Here is a 27,967-nt window from a genome sequence, read left to right as displayed (position 1 = left end):
TTACTAATTCCCAAAGATACAACTAACATAACAAATCTTACAACTGTTCATTAAAGAAACTTGTTCATGTTCAGAGCTTCAGGCCTTTGTCTTGCTTAAGTGTGTGCATTTTAAGGGTAGGGTGTGCATCAGAGTCCTGGCAGGAAACTGTTCACAGCAGATGTTTCAAATAAAGACTGAATCGGGATGACTAAGTCATGGGCAGGGCAGGCCTAAGACAGCAGACAAGGGATAGAGGGGTAAAGGGGGAGCCTGGAGTGGGCTGGAGCTGTGGCTTGTGGCCTGATTGATGGTCCTGGAGGGATGCAGCTCTGCCAGAGACAGAGCACTGAGGCAGGGAGGGAACAGGAAGGAATGGCCCCATTTTTCTCTGCTCCCTCCCTTCCATCTCCCGCAAGTAATGTGTCCCAGGGCTGAGGCCATTTAGCAGTCGGCCAGCTACATAGCCCTCTTGGGGTGCAGAGGAGGAGGGAGAAGACAGTGGGGGAGAAGCAAATGGAGAATATCAACACTGAGGAATGATACCAGGGTGGAGTTTTCTGAGGCCTAAGAACAAATATTAGAAATTAAAACATTAAGAAAGGAAGTTTAATGGAACTGAAAAATAGGGTAAATTGTGAGAAAATGTAAATTAGGAGCATGTAAATGATGTGGGTTCCTGTGTAAGTTAGTTATTTGGAAGAAAACTGTGAACCTTCCCTTCCCTGAATTCGCTACTATGAATACAGAATTTTAAAACTTCTCTAGGATCATTTTATAATCTTACTTGCCATTCAATTCTGATTTTCTCCCTTAAAATACAGATTTTTAAATCCCTTGACATAATTTCAATAATTTTTGGTAGACTGAAAATAATTTAGGAGAAAATTAGCTTACCTCTCGAAGTAAAAATACTTGGAGTATATATTCTTTTGGTTAATGGTATCTAACATGTTACAGTTATATAATTATAGTTATATAATTAGAAAATATATATGTAATATGTAGTATAATATATTTGCTAAAGTGTTCCTTTCCAAGATAATTGAGCTAGAGTGGGTAAAACAGGAGATAGAACCAAATAATATTTTTTGGGACAGCATTGATTGAATTATCTCCGTGTCATCTTTATTTCTCAATCTTTGTTAAATTTTTGCCTTGAACTTCATTTATTTAGCATATATTGATGATATCATGTGAATAGTACTAGAGCAGACCCAGGACTCTTCTAACAAAATGTGCTGTGAAGAATTATGAATTGCTCTGACACTTCACAGAATACAGAATGTTGCTTTCAAAAGATTTCTAATACATAGAATATACTTAGAGATTATGAGGTTCTATGCAAGTTTTCTAATTTGAACTGTTCTAAAATTATTTAAGAGCATAATGCTTTTTTTCTGGCAAGTTGAAAATAGAATAACCAGTGTACAAGAATGGCTCATATAAGATTTTTAAAACAAAACAAATTAAGAGGTTTTGGCAGGAGTAGAATCTGTTTTCCGTTGAGATTTAAGAATAGATGGAGAGTTAATGTGCTGAGGAACACAGGGAAGGCATCCAGCTGGCAGAATCAAAGCAAAGAAGATCCTTTTGCCTAAATCATGGGGAAGGTTCTTTGGGAAAGGGCGTGTTGGAGTCAGGACCTGGGTTCGCAGAGAAAGCTAAGAGGAGCAGGAAAGCTGGAGAGGTTTCTGAGATATGTTGGAGTGAGCCCACAGATTAAAAAGAAAAAGCATTATGAACTAGATTATATCATGCCTTTGAGAATGTTCCCTGGCAAAATCCTGACTGCTCTGGTTTGTGCCAAGTGGCATAACTTTGGCTTCTTTCTGCTGTTACCCTCTCCGAATTCTCTCTGCCTTGGCTTACCTTGGCTTTTGCACAGGTGTCTAGGAGCTGTTGCAGAATTTGAAGGTTACTCTTCTAAGTGAACCAAAATTTAGGATGGTTATTTGGGTTGATAATAATATCAGGCAAAGAGAAGTTCCATTTCTTCCTTGGAGCCCTCCATCCTCCTGTTTTTGGTCTAGACTTGATTGCTTTCTTGATTTGCTTGTGCCTCTGTGCTTCTAGAGCAACCCTCCATCTTACCGGGGATTTCTTTCCAGGATCCTCTGTCTTACCTGGAGCCAAGGTGTTCCTATTTCTGTTGGGGAGGTATTTTTAATACCTTCTATGTATGGAATGCCAATTTTGCATTTTTGTACTTGATGGATAGATTAGATGGATTAGATTATAAATCTTTGTCCCTCAAATCTTATTCAAGTCTTTATCTATTGTTTGTGACCTGTTCCCCTACCCCTTTGTCATCCTCCCCAAAGGCCACCTCAGATGTTTGTAGGATATTCTTTATATCCCTGGTATCTGAAATTTCAGGATTGTGACTTGGTATAGGTTTTTTTTCCCTCCCTGTGCTGGGTCCTTACTCCTTCCTCCCAATCTAGAAATCAAGTCCTTCAGATTTGAGAAAAATCTTGGCATTATTTCTTAGATAACTTCCTCCTGTCCTTCTTCTATCTTCTTTTTCTGGAATTCTCTTTTTTTGTCAGATATTGGACCTCCTGATGAAGTAATCCAGTAATATTCTTATATTTTCCATCTGTTACTGTTGCTATTTATTTGTTGTGTTTTTTAAAGACATCTCCTCAAACTTATCTTTTAATCCTTTTTCTGGAATTTTATTTCTGCTACCATATTTTTTTAAAGATCTTTTTATTTTTAAGTAATCTCTACAGTCAACCTGGGGCTTGAACTCAAAACCCTGAGATCAAACGTCACATGCTGTGCTGACTGAGTCAGTCAGGCACCCCTCTGCTACCATATTTTAAATTTCAAAATGTTCTTTTGTTCTTGATGTTCCTTTTTCAAAATTGCATTTTGTTCTTGCTTTATAATTTTAATAGCTTCTTTTATTTTCCTCAGCATGTTAATTCTATTGATTTCAGTTTTATTTTTAAAAGATTTTATTTATTTATTTGAGAGAGAGGGAATGCTTGCACATGAGTGAGGGTGGGGAGAGGAGCAGAGGGAGAAGGACAAGCAGACTTTGCACTGAGTATGGAGCCCAATGTGGGACTTGATTCCGTGACCCTGAAATCATGACCTGAGCTGAAATCGAGTCGGTCACCTAACCAACTAAGTCATCCAGGCACACCAGATTCGGTTTTATTTTGAAGTTTTCCTTTTGTTGTCTGTGCAGTCTCTATTTCCTCTGAGTTTTTTTTTAAAAAAAAAATTATTTATTTTTAGAGAGCGCGCCTATGTGAGGGTACGAGTGGGGAGAGGCAGAGGGAGAGGGAGAGAGAGACACTCAAGCAGAATCTCCATTGAGGGTGCAGCCCGTCTTGGGGCTTGATCTCATGACCTTGAGATCATAACCTGAGCTGAAACCAAGAGATGGTTGGTTAACCAACGGAAGCACTCAGTTTCCTTTGAGTTTTTATCCCCTCTGTACCCTTGCTCTGGTCTCCAATTTTCATCTTGGACATTTTTCTTTTGAAGTTTATATTGATTCTTATGTGTCAACTCATTTTAGAATCTTTGCAGATACTAACAAGCAAACTGAAGGTTCCATCTTTTTTTTTTTTTTTTTAAAGATTTTATTTATTTATTTGACAGAGAGATCACAAGTAGGCAGGGAGGCAGGCGGAGGGGGGGGGAAGCAGGCTCCCTGCCGAGCAGAGAGCCCAATGTGGGGCTCAATCCCAGGACCCTGAGATCACGACCCGAGCTGAAGGCAGAGGCTTAACCCAATGACCCACCCAGGCGCCCCTGAAGGTTCCATCTTAAGAGGTTGGTTGACTGGTGTGCTCTACCATAAGATGATCTAATAGAGACCAGTTATTTCTTTGGGAGAAATCCACACATAAGTACCTTCAGGTTTTTTTGTTTTTGTTTTGTTTTGTTTTCCAGGAGATGATTCAGTGTCTCTAGAAAAATTCTTCAGTTCTCTTGCTTGCTGGGAATGAGCGAGAGGCTCTTACTGTTCGGGGAGCCCATTGAGGAAAGAGGGGGAAGATTACATAGTTACTAAATGATGTAGGGGATGTAAACTCAAGTTATGTGACATCAGAGCCCTTGCTCTGGGCTGCTATGATTCTTACCTCCTCTGTTAAAATGTAAGTTGGGCTTTGTAGCCTTTCACATCAAATATTTTGTACTTATTGTGTACAATAGCCCATTTTAGTTCTGTATCTGACAGTTAGGAACACTATGTATATGATGATATTTAATTTTTTCCATGTTAGAGATTTATAATTTGTTCTTAATTTGCAGCTTTTTTCAAGGAGCAAACCTCCAAGGGGCCTGTATGTTTATGGAGATGTTGGTAAGTGCGTTAAAGTAAGTTTTGAGTGGTCCAGACAGGAGGTTCCTGGCTTTCATTCAGGGATATTTCTGTTTCCACCCTGCAGTCCACTACCAGCTAGGGAATAGGATGAGGCAAAGTAAAAGGGGGGGTGGGGAAGAAGGGGGTAGTTATCTTAGTTTTCATTTTTACTTCTCACAGGGTGTGACAGTAGTTTAAAGCAAGATTACTTAGCGTAGATAGAGTGCAGACATTGTTTAGTGTGTAAGCTGAGTTGATCTCAGGGAAGTGATCATCTATAAATACGTTCTTAAATAAATCAGAATCTCATTGCTCAATTCTGTTTGACTCAGCTAATCCTTAAAAAAATAAGCTGTTCTTTTGTACTTTTTTAAAATTAGCATGTAATGTATCATTAGCCCCAGGGGTACAGGTTTGTGTCTTTTTTGCTTTTAATGTCCACTCATATTTTTACTCACAATTTAACCCTTGTCCTCAATTTAGTTATTATTATCTTTAGTTATTAGTGGATATTCTTAATGAATGAGTGGTTACGTTTCCTTGGTCTCCCACATCCATATATTGGGCACAAAGGCTCACCTTTTCTTAGAAACCTTGTGAGCTATTGCTTACTTTTTAGATTTTCCTAATGGGTCAATGTCTTGCTTCTTTTCCGACTTCATTCTTGGTGAAATTGTCTGTTTTTTGGTGTGGGTGTTTTGCCTTCAGTTTCCTTCCCTCTTAATTCTAAACCTCTCCCTATTTACCCACCTTCTCTGACATCATGATGGTAACTCTTACTTTATTTGGTCTTATTGCTTATCAATCAATTCTTTTATTGGCTTAGTCAAAATAGACATTTTCATATAGCAAAATCAGTTTTGCTCCTCAGGTGATAAACCTCAGGCTCCCCTTACAGCCATAAAACCAATTTGCAATATGAGGAAGTTGTGGCAAAGGTTCTTAGTAAGAATTTCAGGACAAGAAAAACAATAGGAGCCTAGTAAGTCGTTACAGTGCCTTAAAGATCCAACTGTTCTTTTCTGGGTCCTCGCTCTTAGTTGTTTTTGGATGCCTGTTTTATACTTACAGATTTAGCAAGTCTAATAAAAAGAATTGGTGAGCTCATAAACAAGTGAATGAGAGAGCTTGCCCCTTAAGATTCTTTATGTTCTTGGAGCTTACAGATTTGAAAACTGTCAAAGAAGCTCAAGCTGTTCTTTTTCTTAGTTCATTGGCTAATTGGTATCTTTGAGAACAGCGCAGGCTTTCTTCTTATTTAGAAAGCAATTTATACCAGGTGCTTAAGCAGTTTTATGTGTCCACACCTTTGGGTACTGCTAGCAGCTCTCATTCTGTTGTCATCTCCCATTCTTTGCCTTTTTGGAGAACATTTACTTCCTATACCTTCACTTTCATGTGTAGTCATTGCTAAAATCAACATCTTTGTTTTTCCTGTTACCTCAGCCACTTAACCATAAATGGAGATGGTTAGTAAAACACAACTGTTTCTACTTCTGCAAAAGGACTTAAAAAAAAAAACAAACCAATAATACCTCCAACTTATAAAAGTTATTAGATTTTAGTTTGGAAAATACAGCCATGTGCTAATAAGTTGAGGGGAGGTGTGATAGATGTAATTCAGCTGAGTGCTTGTAAGAATTAGAGAGGATATGGTAACATCTGTGGTTGTTCACAGAACTGGGTGTGTGGCAACCTTTGGTTAAGAATGTCTTTACAGTGCAGAGAGGGGAAGAGAAAGGAATTGTACAGTAGGAAGGGAAGTGAACATTTTGATGACTGCACTCAGTTTAGTTTAGAATACTTACAAAACAGGTAATAGAAGAGGTCAGATTCTTATTTTGTGGGGGAGGGGGTGTTATCTCTCTGGGACAATACCCTCAGAATGTTCTCACAAGCTTGTTTGTGTTATGATTTTCCATTTTAGACTTGGGAAACAGGTATTCAATATTGAAGACTACTCAATGGGAAAGATGTCTGTTCTGTAGTACCCCCTTCTGCTCCTTATTCTGTACTTGCCCTGGGCTCTGTCATGATGTCATGAGATCTGACTCAGATGGACCCTCAATCCAGGGAACCCCAATAGAGTTGATAGGTAAACTGGAGGCATTGTCATCAGTGATTCAGCCTTGAGATGTTTTCATTAATAAAGTGCTTAGCGTGTCTCATGCAGAAGCCAAACACTGCAGTAAGAGTGTTTTGTGGCTTCATTCTTATCCTATAGTTGGCTTTCTTCTCTTTTCTTTCTTAAGATTTTATTTATTTAGAGAGAGAGAGAGAAAAGGAGAGGGAGAGAACATGAACAGGGAAAGCAGCAGGCAGAGGGAGAAGCAGGCTACCCACGGAGCAAGGAGCCCAATGCAGGACTCGATCCAGCCACCTGGGATCATGAACCAAAGGCAGATGTTTACTGACTGAGCCACCCAGGCACCCCAGTGTGGTTGGCTTTCTTACACCAAGGTTCCAGCTCTTGACTAGCAGACTGCTGTGGTGATGGCAGGGTTACTGATGCCTCCTGTACATTTGGAGAGAATCAAAGTCCATTTTTGTTTATGAGTCTCTTTTCTGCTGCCTCCTGGTTAAATTCTGGGCTTGGGTGAGGGAGGACAGCACTTACAGCTCCTTCAGCAGGAGGGTTGGCTGTGAAAAGGGTTCCACTGGGAGGGGGATGCTCGAGTGGTCATTTTTGGCTTCAAATCTATATAGGCTTGAGAATTAGAACTTAGAAGAGTTTTAGGTTTTAAAAATTACTCCCCTGGTTAAAAAAAGAACAAAAAAACTTCTCTTGAGAAAAGCAGATGGTTTTATTTAGGATACTATAGAGACCAAAGCAAAATTGTGAAGTAGATAAAATTTAGTGTTGGTTTCTTCCCCACAGTTTTACAAAATCTGCCCTCATTCTTTTTTTTTTTTTTAGATTTTATTTATTTATTTGACAGATAGACTACAAATAGGCAGAGAGGCAGGCAGAGAGGGGAAGGGAAGCAGGCCTCCCGCTGAGCAGAGAGCCCGATGCAGGGCTCTATCCCAGGACCCTGGATTCATGACCTGAGCTGTAGGCAGAGCCTCAACCCACTGAGCCACCCAGGCACCCCGACATCTGCCCTCATTCTTGAGCTCACTTGACAAAGGTTATTGAGTATCTGCTGTGTGCCAGGCATTGTGTTGTTTCTGCGGATATAATGGTGAATAAAAGCAGACACAGCCTTTGCTTACCCAAAGCTTATAGATTCTTGCGATGGCTCTGAAATATTTTTGAACATGACCCAGAGTAAAAATATTTTTACATTCTGACCTAAATATGTATGTGTGTCTACAGGTGCACATATGCACACATACCCCTTAAAAATAATTTTATGAAAGAAAACTTACCAAATGTGATACATTTGGATATTTTCTATTCTGTTCTAGTCTGTGAAAAAACAATTCTGGTTATAGAGACAGTTTGAAAAACACTGGTCTAGTGTCTCTAATATGCATTACTAAATGTTGGCATGCTAGGTTTTGTTCCTGCTTTTCGTCTTTTTGGGCCTTAGGATTTCTCATGCTGGACCTTCCACAGGACACAGATTTCTCCTCTACCAGTTAAACTAAACTGGTTGGGCTCATATTATCCCAGGATCTGCCCTCTAGCTAAATGTCTGAACTACTTCTAAGCTGTTTCTATCTAAACTATTCTAAATTACTTGCTAAAATTTTAATGGGTTCCATTAGTTGAGTAGTTCCATCACTGATACATTTGCATATAAAAAGAGTCTTCTAGTGGCACCAGCGTCGCTCAGCAGGTTAAGCATCTGCTTTCAGCTCTGGTCATGATCTCAGGGTCCCGGGATGGAGCTTTGTGTTATGCTTCCTGCTCAGTGGGGAACCTGCTTCTCTATCTCCCTCTCCTTCTGCCCTCCCCCATGCGCACTGTGCTTGCTCTCTCTCTCAAATAATCTTTATTTATTTATTTTTTTAAAGCGTTTTCTAAGAGTTAGCATTTCACTGTAACTTGGTATATATGAAATGGGACGTAGTGATCAAGCTGACCACTTGGTGATTTGGGGCAGAGAAATCTTTTAGCGTCTCTGAAATCCACCACACACTCGTGCCTACCATACTAAATCTAATGGTGCTTAGTATAGCCACATTGAAAGAATTTTACATTTTAGAAGGATCTTTGTTACCTTTTTCTTTCCTTTTTTGGTAGTGTCATACACTTAACATTTCCCTCATATTCTCCCTAAACACTGTTTGGTGCAGAGGAAAGGTATATCTACTAGTCTCTGTTAGACGTAGAAAAAAAAAGTAGGTATTGGTAGAAATAAGAGAAAGAATGAATACAAAAGAAGTAGAAATTTAAGTACATACCATTTTCACGCTCTAAAAATTAACATTATTTTTAATTTTATTAAGTAGTTACTCAGATTTCTAATTATGTCATAATGTTTGTTTTCAATATGATATTAAGTCTTTAGTCTCTTTGTGTGTGTGTGATGTCATACCACAAAGATGCATCAGCAAAATTCACACTGTTACACACACACACACACACATATATATATATATATATATATATATATATATATATATACACACACAGACATACATATATAAACTAATTTGTCCTGTAGGATTTCCTACAACTTGGGCTTTGCTGATGCATTCCTGTGGTGTAATGTGAGTCTTTCAGCTCTGTCTTTTTCAAAATTGTTTTGGCTAGAATAGAATAGAATATGACTTTTGCTTTTCCACATATATTTTACAACTGTCTGGTTAATTTCCTAAAAAAAAAATCCTCCTGGGATTTTGATTGGGATTACATTCAATCTATAGATCAATTTGGAAAGAATTGATAACTTAAAATATTGATGTTTTTGATAAATACTGATTTTTAAAAAAAAAATAAAGATTAAGTCTCCCAATCTATGGGCATGGTATGTTTCTTGATTTTTAAAGATCTTTAATTTCTCTCAGTACTGTTTCATAGGTTGTAATGCAGAGTTCTGCCATATCTTTTGATAAATTTATTCCTGTGTTTTCTAATGCCACTGCAAATGGTATTATGTTTTAAAATTTTAATTTCCAACTCAATTGCTGCTAGTAGTAGAATCAATTGATTTTTTTTTTGTGACCTTGCTATATTCAGTTATATACTCTAGTGGTTATTTGACAGATTTTTAGGAATTTTTATGTATACAGGCATGCTGTTGCAAATAAAGACAATTTTTCCTTTACAACGTGCATGTCTTCTGATTCTTTTTCTTGCTTTATCGCACTAGCTAGGACTCCAATATAATGCTGAATACAAGTAGTGAGAATGAATATCCTTGCCTTGTGTGAAGTTTTAGGGTAGTAATGTTCAGTCTTTCATTAGTAAGTGTGATGTTAATTGTAGGATTTAAAAAATATATTAATTTTTCTTAATGTGGCAAAATAAATAACGTCAAATTTACCATTTTAGCCACTTTTACTTGAAAGTTCAGTGGCACTAAGTACCTTGGCATTGTTTTGCAACCATCACACCTTCCATCTCCAGAACATTTTCATCTTCCCAGACTGAAACTCTGTACCTATAAACAATAATTCCCCATTCCATATGCCCCTCCCTCCCAGGCCGTGGCAACCACCTTTTGATTTTCTGTCCTTGTAAATCTGACTACTCCAGGAATCTCATATATGGTGGAATCATATATTATTTAAATTTTTGTGTCTAGTTTATTTCATCTATCGTAGTTTCTTTGGGGTTCATTTATGTTGTAGAATGTGTCAGAATTCCATTACTTTTTAAGGCTGAATAGTATTCCAGCATATGTAACCAATTTTTAATCTATTCATCTGTTGATGGATGTTTGGTTATTTTTATCTTTTGACTGTTGTGAATAATACTGCCATATCTGTTTGAATCTGTGCTTTTAGTTCTTTTGTGCATATACCCAGAAGAGGAGTTGGTAGATCATGTGACCACTCTGTGTTTAATTTTTTGAGCAACTACTCTACTGTTTCCCACAGCAGCTGCACTATTTATATTCCCACCAGCAATGCACAAGGGTCCTCAATTTTCCACATCCTTACCAATATTTGTTATTTTCTTCTTAAAACAGTAATAGCCATCTAATGGATGTTGAAGCGGTAACTCACTGAAGTTTTTGATGTGCATTTCTCAAATGATTAGTGATGTTGAACATCTTTTAATTGTAGGTTTCTTCTTGTATTTGTCCTTTATGAGTTTGAGAAGTATGCTTCTTTTCCTAGTATGCTGAGAGATTTGATCACAAATGTGAGCTGGCTTTTGTCAAACATCTTTTCAAATGTGATGATTATATGGTTTATATATATATTGAATTTTATTTTGATAAGGAGTTATTTACATGCCAGCTTGATTCATTTAAAGTTTTTTTTTTTTAAGTAGGCTCCACACTGGGAATGGAGCCCAGTATGGGACTTGAACTCACGACCCTGGGGTCAAGACCTGAGCTGAGATCTGGAGTAGTATGCTTAACATACTAAACCACCCAGGCACCCCTGAAGGATTATTATTATTTTTTTAAAATAGAGATCACAAGTAGGCAGAAAGGCAGGCAGAGAGAGAGAGAGAGAGAGAGAGAGAGAGAGAGAAAGGAGGAAGCAGGCTCCCCCCTGAGCAGAGAGCCTGATGCGGGGCTCAATCCCAGGACCCTGGGACCATGATCTGAGCCGAAGGCAGAGGCTTTAACCCACTGAGCCACCCAGGCACCCCCTGAAGTATTTTTTAATTGAAATTTTTATTGAGATGATTATAGATTCACACTTGTAAGAAATAATTTGGAGATATCTGTGTTCAACTTTACTCATTTCCCCTCAAAAGTAACATTTTGCAAAACTATAGTATAAATATCACAAACAGAATGACATTGATACAGTTCACTTATCTTACTCAAATTTCTTGTTTTACTTGTACTCATTTATGTGTCTGTATTTAGTTCTGTACAATGTATCACCGGTGTAGGTTCATGTATTTACCGCCATAGTCAAGGTACTGACCAGTTCTCTCACCAGCATTCTCTTGTGTTGCTCATAATTTTGTAGCTTACCTATTCACCCTCTTTAAGTGCTGGCAACCATCAGTCTGTTCTCCATTTCTAAAATTCTGTCATTTCAAAAATGTTACATAAATGGAAAAGTACATAACCTGTTGAGATTTTTTTTTTCCCCACTCAGTGTAATTTTTTAGATCCAAGTTGTTGCATGAGTTTAGTATCTCTGGAAATTACTCATTTTAGTTTCCTGGTGTCCGTTCTTTACCTCACATCATAGAGTATCACCCCAACATGAGCAACTAGTATTCAGCCAAAGACTTAAGAGTACCCACATGTTGATTTCTGGAGCTCTTCTTCATAGATAGCTTCCTCCTCCCTGGCACTTTGCTTTGCAAATTTCACTGGCGTTAGACTCCCATAATTCTGATCTCTCATAACCCAAGTCAGGCTGAGCTAGGTGTTTGCCTTGGAGTCCTGTGCAGCAGGAGTTCTGTGCAGCCATCTGGAGGGCGCCTCCAAGACCAAAGCTAGAGGGATACAGGGCTCATCTTGATTTTTTCTCCTGTCAGGGATCAGAGTCTTGTATTTTTATTTTCCAGTGTCTGAAAATATTAATTTCATGTATTTCATCCAGTTTTCTAGTTGTTTATGTTGGATGGCAAGTCTGGGAACAGTTACCCTCACACAGTCTCTCAAAAGTTTTCATTTTCTTGATACACATTGCTAAGCTTTTCTTACTCCAAGGTGATACACATGTTCACACATTTTACCTTCTGGGTTTTTCATATTTTTTAGCACCTTTGATTCATCTGAATTTAATTTTGGTGTGAAATGTGAGGGTAGGAATCTAGTTTGTTTGTTTTTTTTTTTTTCAAATGGCTGAGCATTTGTCGTTAGCAATTATTTTTTTCCTATACAGTTATGATATATCCTTTGGTCTGCTTAATTGGTTTAGTTGATTAAAAAAATCCAGTATCATTCAAGTAGAATTTCTATAATTTCATAACACATTTTTATTGTGTAGTTTCTCTTCTTTTCCTCCTTGCCTTCCCCCCCTCGATTACTTGCTACTTATTCTTGATTTAGAGTATTTTTGGCACTTTTTTTTATTTTAAGTTTTGTTTTCTTTTTAAAGATTTTATGTATTTGTGGGGAGAGGAGAGAGAGAGAGAGAGAGAGCAAGCACAAGCAGGGGAGCAGCAGGCAGAGGGAGAAGCAGGCTCTCTGCTGAGCAAGGAACCCAATGCAGGGCTCGATGCCAGGAGGTTGGGATCATGACCTGAGCCGAAGGCAGATGCTTAACTGACGGAGCCACCCAGGTGTCCCTTTTCTGACACTTTTTAAAGAGGGACGCCTGGGTGGCTCAGTGAGTTAAAGCCTCTGCCTTCGGCTCAGGTCATGATCTCAGGATCCTGGAATCGAGCCCCACATTGGGCTGTCTGCTCAGCACGAAGCCTGCTTCCTCCTCTCTCTCTCTGCCTGCCTCTCTGCCTACCTGTGATCTGTCAAATAAATAAATAAATAAAATCTTAAAAAAAAAAAAAAGAAATTAGCCACTCAGGAGAATTTTTTAAAGTGTGGGTGTTTTTATTTTATTCAAATGTTAAGTACTTTATTTTTTAACAGTTAATTGTGGTTCTTAGATATCATGTAGTATCAGAACATACTGATCCAATTCATTCATTTTACTGGGTATAACTATTTTATTATATGAATGTTACCCAATTCACTTAATCAGTTGCCTATTGCTAGACTTTTATTTATTTATTTTTTTAATCAGGAGATTGACTTTAGGATCGTGTTGTTGAGTTATTTCTAAATTGATTTTGATTGGGATTCCACTGAGCTTTAAAATAATTTAGGGAGCAAAAATATCCTTACGGTATTGATTTTGGTTCTGAGTATTTTTAAATACTTGTCTACCTTTTGATTGACATTGCCAAACTGATTTCCAAAACAGTTGGTTTTATACGATCACCAGAAGTATATTAGAGTGTTTTCCTACATCTTCACCAACATAAAAATGGTATATCATGAGTATTTTTTTACTTGTATTCCTTTTATTTCTGGTAGAATTAAACTTTTAAAAATGTGTTTAAGGCTATTTATATTTTTGTGTGATTTGACTACTCATGTGTTTTTGTACATTGATCATCTTTTTATCTTTCCCCTATTAAATCTGTCCTGTTTGGTATTTTTTCAATTGTAGTGGCGGGGAAAAAAAGCTAGTTGAATTAGCTGAACCAGGGGAGAAATTTAATGGCTGGTTTATTTTTTTTTATTTTTATTTTTTTTTAAAGATTATTTATTTATTTATTTGACAGAGAGAGATCACAAGCAGGCAGAGAGGCAGGCAGAGAGAGAGGAGGAAGCAGGCTCCCTGCTGAGCAAAGAGCCCGATGCGGGCCTCGATCCCAGGACCCTGAGATCATGACCTGAGCCGAAGGCAGCGGCTTAACCCACTGAGCCACCCAGGCGCCCTAATGGCTGGTTTAATTATGGAGTTGAATAGTGGTCTGATTCAGCTGTGGGCAGATCTGTATTTAATATCTTAAGTAATATTTTTGGAATCTCTCTCCCCTTCCCTCCATTTCCCTTTTCCTTCACCTTTTGGTTCTGCTTTTCATTCTCGTTCATAGTTTTGTCATTGGCTTCATTCTTGGCCCAGTTTTTTACTGTTTAAGATTTCTGGAGTTTTCTAGGTTGCTCCTTTAAAAAGAGAAGAGAAGATTCTCATTTTCAGAATTCACATTAACTGCCTCTAGAAGGACACCTACCTAACTGAGTCATGTGCCCCTTACAGGGCCAACTACAGTGTATATGGTATAGGGGTATTTTGATTGGCTCATTCTGTGATTGATATTCTTGTAGAATCATGCTAAGTAGAGAAATTTTCAAAAGTAAGAGATTTAGGACAGACCAAAAAAACCCCAAAGCACCATTGTAGTTTTTAAGAGCTCTTCATATTTGAAGATATGTAAGGCTAGTCTTTCAAGTTTCATGAAGACGGATTTTTTTTAAAATTTATTTTTTATTTATTTTCGGCATAACAGTATTCATTATTTTTTCACCACACCCAGTGTTCCATGCAATCTGTGCCCTCTATAATACCCACCACCTGGTACCCCAACCTCCCACCCACCCGTTAATTCAAACCCCTCAGATTGTTTTTTAGAGTCCATAGTCTCTCATGGTTCTCCTCCCCTTCCAACTTACCCCCAACTCCCTTCTCCTCTCTAACTCCCCATGTCCTCCATGCTATTTGTTATACTCCACAAATAAGTGAAACCATATGATAATTGACTCTCTCTGCTTGACTTATTTCACTCAGCATAATCTCTTCCAGTCCCGTCCATGTTACTATTCATCCTTTCTGATGGAGGCATAATACTCCATAGTATATATGGACCACATCTTTATCCATTCGTCCATTGAAGGGCATCTTGGTTCTTTCCACAGTTTGGCGACCATGGCCATTGCTGCTATAAACATTGGGGTACAGATGGCCCTTCTTTTTACTACATCTGTATCTTTGGGGTAAATACCCAGTAGTGCAATGGCACTGTCATAGGGCAGTTCTATTTTTATTTTTTTTATTTTTAATTTCTTGAGGAATCTCCACACTGTTCTCCAAAGAGGCTGCACCAACTTGCATTCCCACCAACAGTGTAAGAGGGTTCCCCTTTCTCCACATTCCCTCCAACACATGTTGTTTCCTGTCTTATTAATTTTGGCCATTCTAACTGGTGTAAGGTGATATCTCAATGTGGTTTTAATTTGAATCTCTCTGATGGCTAGTGATGATGAACATTTTTTCATGTGTCTGATAGCCATTTGTATGTCTTCATTGGAGAAGTGTCTGTTCATATCTTCTGCCCATTTTTTTATATGATAAGACAGGGATTTTTGTCTGTTTTGTTTACTTCCAGATCTTGAGCGCCCAGGATAGGTCCTCACATGTGGTATTCAGTAACAATATATTGATTAATAAATAAGGATATTAATTTTATTTATAGTGATTTTGATATTCAGAAGGTTAAATTTCATGTAGCCATTTTTGCCTTTATGATTTTTTTTTTTTTTGCTTTTATCTCCAGAAGTTTTTTATATGATGGTCTTGTTATATTTTAGGCCTGTTTTTTTTAAGGAGGAGCATAAAGACTACATTTAAAGATATATTATTTACATTTTTGGTTAGATCATGACTTTTTTTCTGGATCTACAAGTATACTGTCTTTCATGCAGAAGAGTTTAAAATTTTATTAAATTTTTGCATTAAATGTAATGATTTAAATTTGCTGCCACTCATTGTATCAAGAAATATTATATTAAAATTTTAAAAAAGATTTTATTTATTTATTTGACAGACAGAGAGAGGTCACAAGCAGGCAGAGAGGCAGGCAGAGAGAGAGGGGGAAGCAGGCTCCCCACTGAGCAGAGAGCCTGACTCGGGCCTTGATCACTGGTCCCTGAGACCACGACCTGATCCGAAGGCAGAGGCCCAACCCACTGAGCCACCCAGGCGCCCTATATTAAATATTTTTGCAAAAAATTTCCCTTTAAATCAAATTGGTTTCTTCATTAATGACCAGATGTGTTTGGTGAATTGTATTTTCATATACAAAAAACTTTCTGGTGATTCAGATAGGCATGGGCTCAAAGTCCTGTGGAACGGGGGAAAGCCAAAGAGATTTAAGACTTAGGTCTCACATCTTGAGCTACCTGTGACTACTCGCAGCTTCTATGAGGTGCGGATGTGCACTGGGGTGGGCTGGTGCTGGGGGAAGCTGTGAGGATGGGGGACAGTACCAGCCTGTCCTGGCCTGTCCTTCTGAGGAATGCTGGGTCTGACCCGAGCTTGCGTACTACCAATGTCCCCAAAGTTCTGGGCTTTCTGCGAGGGAAGAAGACTTTCTGTGCATACTTTGTTAAATGTGACTCTTTGATTACTAAAGCAATCACAGTGGCTAAAAGTTTCAGTGTTGAAAATTAGACAATGAAATTACAAGGTTTAATGGTTTCAGTTTCTTTAATTTGAAAGATTAATGTTCTCAGCTTTTTAAGAACGTGTTCTATCTTAAGGACACGTTCTTTTTTTTTTTTTTTTTTTTTTAAGATTTTATTTATTTATTTGACAGAGACCACAAGTAGGCAGAGAGGCAGGCAGAGAGAGAGGAGGAAGCAGGCTCCCTGCTGAGCAGAGAGCCCGATGCGGGCCTCGATCCCAGGACCCTGAGATCATGACCTGAGCCGAAGGCAGCAGCTTAACCCACTGAGCCACCCAGGCGCCCTTAAGGACACGTTCTTAAAAACCTAAAACAAAGGAAGCATAGAAAAAGAAGTGACAAAGCAAGAAACAGACTTTTTTTTTTTTTTTTTGGAAGATTTATTTATTTATTTATTTGACAGAGAGAGAGAGAGAGAGAGAGATATCCCAAGTAAGCAGAGAGGCAGGCAGAGAGAGAGGGGGAAGCAGGCTCCTCGCCAAACAGAGAGCCCAACAGGGGTCTTGATCCCAGGACCCCGGGATCATGACCTGAGCAGAAGGCAGAAGCTTAACCCACTGAGCCACCCAGGCACCCCAAGAAACAAACTTTTAACTATTGAGAATAAGCTGATGGTGGTCAGAGGGGAGGTTGGTGGGGAATGGGTGAAATAGGTGATGGGGGTTAGGGAGGGCGCTTCTCATGATGAGCACCAGGCCATGTATGAAGTGTTGAGTTACTATGTTGTATGCGGAAAAATTAATATTACACTGTATGTTGACTATACTGTAACTAAAATAAAAGACTTAAATAGAACATAGTATCAACATTTATAAAGGAAATACTGTAGGATATACAAGGAGAAATAAAGATAAACCTACCCAAAAAAGTGTTAAAATTGGCAATTTTGCAGTTCTTACATACATCTATTATTTATTTTCAGCATTTATGTTAGATACTAATCTTTATTTTTTAATTTTTCATCTTTGAATTTCCCAAAGACTGCTCCTCTTGCTTATTATGGCCCAATAAATATTTACTTAATTGATTAAGTTATTTTATTCAGTTAGGTGTCTTTTGGAAGAGCAACTAAAGAAAGAATAATCTGTAGCTCTTGCTGGTAGGTTTACACAGTTCTGTGGGGGAAATTGTCCCTGTAATATTAAGTAAATGTTGTATTTTCTAATAACAGGATTTTGACAGAAAAGAGCAATATCAACATTTTATTTTTAGCTCCTTTAACATAAAAAATAAACACTCCTTTCTAAAAAAGTAACATAGTCCTAAGCTTTCCAGTAGAAGAGTGTGGTTTCATTATCCCAAAGCTAATGAACAATCATTAGAGCAATCAGTACATACTGTTTAATAGTTGTTTTTTTTTTTTTTTTAAGGTACAGGGAAAACAATGGTGATGGACATGTTTTATGCTTATGTGGAGATGAAGAGAAAGAAGCGGGTTCATTTTCATGGTTTCATGCTAGATGTTCATGAAAGTAAGTGAAATGGTCTAAAAGAAGGGATTTTTAAGTGGGCAAACATCACAAAACAGTCATCATCTTTCAAAAAATTCTTAATCTTTCAAATCGTTTAAAAAATTAGCATGCTTAAAGTGAGGTTTTATTTGGTTTCATTTGTTTTGTGCTATCACGACACAACTCATGGTGTATTTAATGTTGGTTTTATTTATTTATGTATTTTAAAGATTTTGTTTATTTATTTGACACACAGAGATCACAAGTAGGCAGAGAGGCAGGCAGAGAGAGAGAGGAGGAAGCAGACTCCCCAGGGGGCACAAAGCCCAATGCGGGGCTTGATTCCAGGACCCCGAGACCATGACCCGAGCCAAAGGCAGAGGCTTTAACCCACTGAGCCACCCAGGCGCCCCTTAACATTGGTTTTAAAGACAACTTCAGTACTTCCCATTAAGAGAGGAGAGGTTACTAAATGAAGGTCAGGTATTTTCTCTTTCTACTAAGGATCAATAAGAAATGTTAAAAACTCACTTATTTCAAGAAATCCTTCTAAATTAGGTCCTTTCGTCTTGGTCACCATGGCAGGTAGGCATTCATGTGTGTGTATGTGTGCCTTACTGCTTTGTCTGAGTTCTCAGGTTATTTTGGTTGTGCGTTATTTGTCTACCCACTATATTGTAACCTCTTCAGGGCATTAGAAGAAAAATATTTTTCTTCTAATACTTCCAGGGTTTAGTACACATATAGGGAGTGAAGTGGGATTGCCTAGAGATAAGGGAAACATCCTGATCACGTATGCCAGACGTAAGCAGGATCGCCTCCTCTGCCCGCATCCCTGAAACCCTCCACAGTAAGGCTGATGATCTGTTGATCCGCCTAGTTACCATCTTGTCATTAGGCTGTCACTTTGTCATCTCTGAAGTGACTGAAGGGTGGGGATGGGGACTGAAGGTGGGGACTGTAAAGTATCCTTGCAACCTCGGGAATGCATGAAGAAGTGAACAACTTACTTTGAGGTTGAGAAAATAAAACTGGTTTTCAGTGATCACATTTGATTTTATGTGGCCTTTAAACTTAATTTTGATGTTCACACTAAGGCTTCATTTAGAAATTTAAAAGATACATTATAGTTGCCTAAAACGTACAATTAATACAGTATTTGATTTGTGTTTAATTTCATCCATTAAAGGAATACACCGCCTTAAACAGAGTTTGCCAAAAAGGAAACCGGGATTCATGGCTAAATCATATGACCCAATAGCCCCCATAGCTGAAGAAATCAGCGAAGAAGCATGTCTCCTATGTTTCGATGAGTTTCAGGTAAGGTAGAGGTTTTCATAGATGTGGAATGGTATTCTGAATGACATGTGAAGATTTAAATTCTGTTCCTGATTTTACGATTGTTTTATAAATTGCTTTGATACCACTTATGACTTTATTTTACTGTCTAGTCCAGGGATTAGCAAACTGTGGCTCACACAGAGCAAATCTGGCCCATCTGCTTGTGTATGGCCGGTGAGAAAAGAATGATTTTTATATTTTTAAAGGGTCTTTTAAAAAAGACGAAAATGCAACAGAGACCGCTAGTGGCTTACAGAACCTAAAATATTTACTACTCAGCTTTTTATAGGAAAAGTTTGCCCACCCCTATGTTAGAATCATGGATTTATATTGTACCTGAACCACGGTGGTGATAATGTCATGATTACAAAATAATGTCTTTAAAAATGTTTGTAGGTTTTTTTTTAAGTGTTATATTAAAAAAAAAACCAAGTGATTAACACATCTCATTTAAGTCTCACAACTTGTTTATGATGACAGGAGGGAGTTAGCCTTAGTTGAACTTTAAGAGTTTCTGCTAGTTTTAGGATTCTCTGAAATTGTGCATTTAAATTGGTAATTAGTTATTTTCTGATTTTTTATTTCTTATGAGAGCAAATATGGCATGCAGGCAAATGCCAGGTCTTATGCTTTTTCTGTATCCCAGTGTTTAATAATAATAATAATAATAATAATAATAATAAATGCTCTAGGTTAAGAATTACTTCCTCTTTATTTGCTTTCTTTTAATAGTTCTGAAATGTAGTAGTTGATTTTTCTATAATGCTTACCATAAGAGCAACTGATTATTGGAATGAAAATAGAAAAATCCACAACTACTGAATATAAGCTTAAAAATAGGGCTTCTCACCCAGAGCTTTTGAGTATTTCTGGAGCTGAGTGCTGTGTCTGATTGCCTAGAATAAAGGTCCAGAGAACTTTGAAGGGGTAGGAAGCTAACATTTATTTTGTGCCTATTCTGTGGTGGGCCTTGGGTGAGTCACACACGTTATTTAAGCTTCACAACATATTTGTGATGAAGTAAGGGGACTGTCCTAGTTGAATTATAAAGCTTCTTCCAGTTTTAAGAGTCTCTGAAATGATGCATTTAAACTGGTAGCGAGTTACTTCTTATTCTTCTGTGTTTAAAAACCTGCTTTGTTGGGAAGATAAGATGGCCAGGTTGTCTTTATCTCAATTGAGGCATGATAGGTCTTTTTTAGCAACTTGATGTAGTTACCTAGCAATGGTCTCGATTTATGATAGATGAGAAATGGTGTTACACTGAGCCATTTTGGGGAGGAGGAATCTTTCTTTCTTTCTCCTTTCAGTCATTAAGACAGCCTGACATTCACCACCTTTTTGTTTTTGTTTTTTTTTTTAGATTTTATTTATTTATTTGTCAGAGAGTGAGAGAGAGAGAGACAGCACAAGCATGGGAAGTGCAGGCAGAGGGAGAAGCAGGCTCCCCACTGAGCAAGGAGCCTGATGTGGGACTCGATCCCAGGACCCTGCGTTCATGCCCTGAACCGAAGGCAGATGCTTAACTGACTGAGCCACACAGGCATCCCACCACCTTCTACAAAGGTCTTCCAAAGAAGGGCTTATGTTCTGCTCAGAAGAAGTGTACCAAGCACACTAATGTGTTGCATAAAGAGAAGGGCCTCCTTTAGTACTGAGTTAACAGTTATGTTGTCAACAGTAAAAGTGAGTGATAAATCAGTGAAGGCCATCTCTTGTTTTCTCATTATGATCTCTTAATCACATTATCGCCAAAAAATCTTGAGTTAGCACAGTTAAATTTTTGATTAGGACATTGAAGTTAAATTTTTAAAAAAGTATATTAATACCTAGACTTTGTATATGATTCATAGTTTACAAAGTGTTTTTATATCTATAAAATCGTTATTCATTTGATTCTATAAAATAGGGGCGCCTGGATAACCCAGTCATTAAGTGTCTGCCTTTGACTCAGGTCATAATTCCAGGGTCCTGGGATCGAGCCCCGCATTGGGCTCCCTGCTTCTTCCTCTCCCATTCCCCTGCTTGTGTTCTCTCTCTCGCTGTATCTCTTTCTGGCAAATAAATAAGTAAAATATTTTTTAAAATTCCATAAAATAGTTATTATATTCATGTAGATGAGGAATATTGAGGCATCAGAATTTCCTTGGTATCATATAAAAATCATGACCTTTAGCGTAAAAAATGCAAATTTTAAAACATTTGGACTAAAGATTGGTCTGTTGCTGTGACATGCAGACCATCGGCAAGACTATTTAAGAAGGTTAAGACCTGATGACAATTTGATGGTGCAAAAGAGATCCTCAGAGAATTAATGGCAAGCAAGGCCAAATTACCCGTTAGGTGTATTACGCACAGTACTTAGGGACCATGATACTTTCAGGGGTCCATGAAAATATTTTAATTTCTTTTAAAATTTGCAGAAAAAAATGAACATATCATAATGAATTCAGCCTGTATCTCTATATATTTTATACCAACCCAGTCATAAAGTATTACTTATGAATGTAAACACACATATTTTCAAATGCATTTTCTTTCTTTCTTTTTTTTTTTTTAAAGATTTTATTTATTTATTTGAGAGAGAGTGCGCCTGTTCACATGAGCTGGGGAGGTGGGGGAGGGGCAGAGGAGAGGGAGAAGCAGACTCCCTGCTAATCACGGGGCTAAATGCCGGACTTGATCTTAAAAAATTTTAAGATCTGAGGACCCCAGAATCATGCCCTGAACCAAAGTCAGACACTTAACCGACTGAGCCACACCTCTTGAGGTACCCCTCAAATGCATTTTCTCATCGAGGAGAGGACTCATGAAGGTAGAAATGCCTAAGACCCATGAAAGTCATAATGCCACCCCAATATTGAAGCCCTAACAGAAATCTCTCTGGTTGCACTGGGTGTTCTCCATTGAGTTCAGATTTCAGAGTGTTCAATGCATGGTTGGGAAGAAGGCAACAAAAGCAACTCTCAGAATGCTTGTGTTCTAAATGAGTGGGTCTTGCAAAAGAAAGGCAAGCAATAAAAATGATTTTTCAAATCACGTATTAATTATAAAGGAGATCAAGGTGGGGGATAGGCCCCTCAGTTGTAAAATGTTGCTTGCTAACAAAGAGAGAGTCGATATGACTGAGTGGTCATCGCCTGTCCCGTCCAGAGTTGGTTTGATGTTCATTCATTTCTTTACTCATCCATCCCAGTTGCCTTAAATAAAGAGCCTTATCCCATACTGTAGGACCCAATCTGACCCACAGTCAAATGGACCATGTCTGGACATCTGATCTCCGAATACCAAGCCTACAAGCTTGCCAGCAACATTGCACTTGTGTGGTGGGCCCCGGGGATTGGGCCCGTCATGTCCTCTGTCTTGTGTCTTTGAACTAAAAGGCACTGAGGTCAGGTCCCACATGATAATAAAGCAGGAACAAAGACACATAGGAAATAAGTGATTCACATTAGGGGGGAGGGCTACAAGACTGCTCCCTGGACAGCTGCTGAGGTCTCCAGAGCTGCCGCGGCTCCCGTTCCCAGCAGGTGTTATCCGTGCTGTTCGCATCCTGGAGTCTCCAGTAAACCCCTTTACTTTGGCTCAGTCTCCTGTGCCGATTGCTTGCAAACAGCCTTAATGGGGTTGGATCTGGGAACCATAGCTAATAGTGGATGTTATACCAAATGCTTCTTTCCCACTAGAGCTCTGACGAAGATATGCTCAGAGATACTAAAACCAGACTGAGTATCAAATTGATTGCTTTTATTTGATGACAAATGCTACTGGAATGCAGCATTCTATTACGTTAGAGTTGACAACATGAGAGAATGCTCTGCCTTTGAACAGAGTTGGCCTGCATGTCCTAGGATGAAAAATATTAGTAGTTTTGTTCTTTTATTTCCTCTGCAATTCCAGCCTCCAAGCCTGGAGTTTACCGCTATATGTGAGAAAAGGCCAATTATCTGTATATACCCGCTGTTGAGAAGAACCGGAGAAATTAAGAGTGTAAGGGCAAGAATATGTCCACTAAGGACAGAGGTGATCCCTGAGCAGAACCTGAATCTCTAAGTTCAATATCTGGACTGTCTTCTACTGGTTTTAGAAAAGTTCCTCTAGCATACCAAAACTGGATTTTTTGCTAATCTAGATCTCTTCTTGTCTCCTTTTTCTAAAATTCAGAGGTAAAAGGATACCCCCAAAATATTGCTACAGCACTCTGGTTCCCAACATCCACATAACTTAGAACAAAAAAGCAGAGCCTTTGCACTGAAATTTCTGCCTGGGGCATTCTCCCCCACACCCCCCCCAAAGAGTCTCTCACTTCTTCAGATCTTTCCTTAGTTATTTCCTTAACAAGGCCTAGTCTTATTAAATTGTGGTTTGCCATTAACCAAAGTCTCTTATTGTCCTTTTTAAAACCATTCTTAAAAAAAATAACATACATCACCTTCTGACATGTATATATATATATTAATTATATTTACTGTTTATTATATAGATATTATATATGTATAAAAATGTACTCTTGAAGGCAGAAATCTTTGTTTTGGTAATTGATGTATCTCAGATGTCTAGAACAATGTTTGAGGATGAGCGAATGCGTAATAATGAGTAAAAGAATGAATGAATAAATCCTAGTACCAAACGATAAATATTGAGGTAGTCTCGCAAATAAGTCCCACTTCCCATATATATAGAATAATAACTCATAATTTTCCTGTCAACATTCTGATATATCTTCACATTTTTTGTCTAATAGATGAGAAATGGTAGGTCGTTGTTTTAATGTATATTCCTTAAGAAATAATATAGTTGAAATTTTTTTACATTTGTTTAGTAACTAGTTAAAATTCATCATTTTTGAACTATCTGAGAAAATGCCATTTATTGGAATGCTTACATCCCACCTATTATGTATATTCTGTTATAACATTAGTTATTGTTTGTTGAGTACTATGTGCCCAGGCTCTTAACTACTGTGCTGTGTACTGTTCCCACCTACAGCTAAAATTCAATACAGCTATATATAAATAACATGTAATTATACTAGGATATATACCATACACAGATAATAGTCCTAGCTAACATTTCTTGAGGATTTACTGTAAGGATCGTAACAATTTTGCAGAATAGGTATTATTACTACCTTCATTATACTGATGAGGAAATAAAGAGTCAGAGAAGTTAACTAACTCGTCTAAGGTCACACAGCTGGTAACTCAGTTTGAATTCATCATTAGTGCTCTAATGCACTATAATAACAGCAGTGTTACATGTTCTCTTTGGCATATGATGTCTTGTATTATGTACTTAAATATACAGATCTGGAGCTGGATAGACTTTTTTAGTAGATGTTTTAATAATAGGACCTAAAAATTATCCTTAAGCCTATTAATCCTGGTACAGTACACTGCTGATTTACTAGAAAAGAATTTTTTAGGCACTTTACTTCTAACAATTGTATGTTTACAATCACCACTTCACTTCTAAAATTGAATCCTCTTAGTTCTTGATTTTTAACTAGGTATTATTGGCCTTTAGGTGGTGTTAATTAATATAATATTTATTTTACTAGGGAGCTGAAAGAGAATTATTGCTGCTTAAAAACAAGAATACATGTGCTCTTGAATCTGGGGAATTTTTGTGTTATGTTTTGGCAGCATTCAGATTACATTTGCAGAATGTATTCCTCATTAGCTTGGTTATTTCACTAAGTATAGCATTTCAGTTTTGCCAGATTGTCAAATATACTACATTCTGTTTGAGAAATTTGTCTAGGTAGGTTGTTTTTATGTGTTCTAGTTGCTAAGATAAAAGAGCAGCTTTTCCTCAAAGTTTTCTTTAGGGTCTTTGTTATGTTGACTTTGAATATTTACTTTTTTTTTTTTTTGTTAACCCGTTTATGATTCTGAAGGTATAATACTGAAGAAACTGATTTTTTTTCTTGAAAGTTATTTTTTCCTGTCTCTTTCAGGGCCACTGGATAGATGTTTTACTAATAGAGTCTAAAAAAAAAAAAAAGAATTCTGATGAGCAGAATATCATGCAAAATTCTCCTCTATAAGCTATCAATATCATTTAAAAAATAGTTTTGACCGTTTTTGTAAAACAGGAAAGCTATTAAAAACTGCTAATAAAAAATAGGTGCTTATTTTTGTGCTAATACTAATTACTGATAATGCATGCTTATGTTTGTCACTCATTACATGGCACTGTACCAATCAGTGGTGACTGAGACTCAGGCACTTACATATGTAAATTAACCATTAGATTTTTTTTTTTCTTTTTTACTTAAGTGAGTCATAATGGAAAGCAACTCTAGGTCATAAAAAATCTTTTCTCTTTAATGCTAATGAAATGTCTCCCCCTCTCTGTATTAGCAGACTACCCTTATTGGTAATCTGTAGCCTTCTCTTTTGTTCTTGGTGGTAATGAAATGCCGGGTGCTAAAAAAGCCCGCTCTCCAAGAATGTGTGGCCAATTGTCTTCTGTTCACTTCTACTGTAAAATTACTGTTCCCCAGCAAAGCTGAGCAAGTGCAGGGACAAGATCAAAAGAGTATACGTTGGCACCCGGCTACCCCAAGTGACTCCTGCTTTATTAATTAGCCATAGCTTCTCCAAGTTAATTTACTCTGGTAGAGCAAAGACATTTTGTAATACAAAAACAACAAATTATGATTCAACCACAAGTCTTTATTGTTTGCTTTTCTTCAACTTCCAGCTTAAACCTTTGCACCATTACAAGCTAAATGTCTCTTCACTTTTCTAAACCGTAGGGCACAAAAGCTGTTTTTAATTTTTTTTTTCAAAACCATTGAAATAGATAGTCAAATGACCATTTTTATTTTCTAAAATTGGGCAACTTTTAATTGATAGCATTCTCTTTCAAAGTCAGTGTATTGGGAATCCAGTTTAAAAGTGCACTTGCTTCTAAAATTTGCAAGCTTGTTTGCTTTCTCATCAGAAATGCCACTGGTGTCTAAGCGTTTGAAAAGGGCCTTCTCTGTGAGTATTTTTGCGGAAGCAAAATTTGACAGTGATCCTAAGCTCCAAATAAATATCACTTTCCTAAATAATTAAATAGTACGACTTTCCTTTTCATTTTATTCACCACTCTCTAATTTCCTGAAGTCTTTTTAATTTAAGGAATCTTCAGGAGTTTTTTAGTTAATGTTTTAAAGTTATAGCCTAGACAGCAAAAAAAGACCAAAAAAAAAAAAAAATGGAAAAAAAAGCTCTGCACATCCCTGTTTCCTGGTTTGGTTTGGTTTTTGTTCAAGTGGGAAAGGAATAATGAAACTTTTGCATAAAACATCAGCTGAAAAGAGAAAACTGACATAGACCTGAGTAAGCCAGGTGGTTGGTTGTTGTGTTATACAGCCTCTTAGTTGGTAACTAGAAGTATTTTTTTCTAATTTGAAAGAATTCCCCCAATTTCTATGCTCTAACATAGTTTAAAAATAACAATGATTTTTATTGTATGATATGTTTTGTGAATATAAAACAGATTTATTATGATGATCTAAAATGCTATTAGAGATCAAAATATTTTTACTTGAAAAGTATCTAAAACCCATATTATTATATTTTTAAGGGAAGGTGCAATGATTAATATCTACCTTCACTATACATTTGTTTTTGAACTCAACTTCCTTCCCTCCTTAATTTCTCTATTTCTTTGTGACTTTAAAAAGCGTTTTAAAAAGTTAGTAAGCTTACTTGTTAATTGTGGATTTTTAAAAAAATTTAGAGGATATATGCATTTCTGTAACTTAGATGGAATGGTTTTATCTATAATACACATTTCTGCTTTTGTCAGAAGTAATTTTTTAAAGTCCTGCATGAACCATGCTTGTAAGGTTTTTCTTTTTTTCTCTCTCTTTTTTTAATAGAAGGAATATTTGTGTTTGCGAAGGTTAGCAGAGGCTGGCTGTGCTGGAAGTGACTGCAGTGCCTTTTGATTATTCATGGACAGTAATAGAAGGCACTTAAAAAGAACAATGAAATTGCTTATTTTTGTGATGGGCCATCTGTTGAATTGTTTTGTGCAACAATTGCACAATAGTATCTATGTCATATCATTCTATTTTCAACAGCAGCTGATTATGTCTCACTGGCTATTTGTCCTTATTTCTAAAGTCCCATGACCATTTAAAGTCACCTTTTCAGGGACCTTTGCCAGAAAGGTATTAGAAATCTCAATTGGCTTGTTTATTATTCTTTTTTTCTTTTATTTTTTCTTTTTTTCCCTTCTCTCTTCTCTTTTTGCCCTGAGGGGCGGTGGGGGGGCGGTTGGATGGAGTGTGTGATGGGAGTAGGAGGAGGGATTTGGTCATGTTAGTTCTAATTAATCAGACTTCCTAAATGTTTAGGACAATTATCTGTGCTTTCCACCTGTAGTTTATAAAAGAAGTTAACATAGAACCATTTGATAATTTGCTTAGAAATGATAGGCTTGCAAGAAAGAGTCAAGTTTAAAAGACTATCATACAGTCTTTCATGCTTTTAATTATCTACTCTTTTCTTCATGGTGATAATTAGAATTTTTCTCTTGGAATTCACTTCCATCCTTAAAAAAAAAAAAAAAAAAAAAAAGATGAGCCATTAGCAAATTTGTTAGAGCAGAAGTGAAATTAAAATAAAACAAATGTGTTGTTGTCCATAGGTCACTGACATTGCTGATGCCATGATTCTGAAACAGCTTTTTGAAAATCTGTTCAAAAATGGGGTCGTCGTTGTGGCAACATCCAACAGGCCACCGGAAGGTAAAAACAAACATTGTGCTAGGCTCATCCAATTAGGTGGAAACTAACAAGCTTTGAAAAAATCTATACTTTTTATATTCATCTTACTGTGTTAATAAAATCTGATG

At 37.3% G+C, this 27,967-nt stretch overlaps 1 protein-coding gene across 2 annotated transcripts in view; it reads left to right on the top strand.

Annotated features, from left to right (window-relative positions):
* AFG1L (AFG1 like ATPase) overlaps positions 1-27,967 on the top strand; it is a 226,118-nt gene that overhangs the window by 70,396 nt on the left and 127,755 nt on the right. For both annotated transcript variants that reach the window (XM_044244541.1, XM_044244548.1), the window contains 4 exons: positions 4,258-4,309; positions 17,687-17,788; positions 18,957-19,087; positions 27,761-27,860. In XM_044244541.1, coding sequence (XP_044100476.1) covers positions 4,258-4,309; positions 17,687-17,788; positions 18,957-19,087; positions 27,761-27,860 — 385 coding nt within the window. The remainder of the gene's footprint in view (positions 1-4,257; positions 4,310-17,686; positions 17,789-18,956; positions 19,088-27,760; positions 27,861-27,967) is intronic.

Source organism: Neovison vison, chromosome 1, assembly GCF_020171115.1.
Source record: "Neovison vison isolate M4711 chromosome 1, ASM_NN_V1, whole genome shotgun sequence".
Classification (NCBI taxonomy): Eukaryota; Metazoa; Chordata; class Mammalia; order Carnivora; family Mustelidae; genus Neogale; species Neogale vison.
The sequence above is the reverse complement of the archived record's forward strand: the minus strand, read 5'-3'. Positions and strand labels throughout refer to the sequence as shown.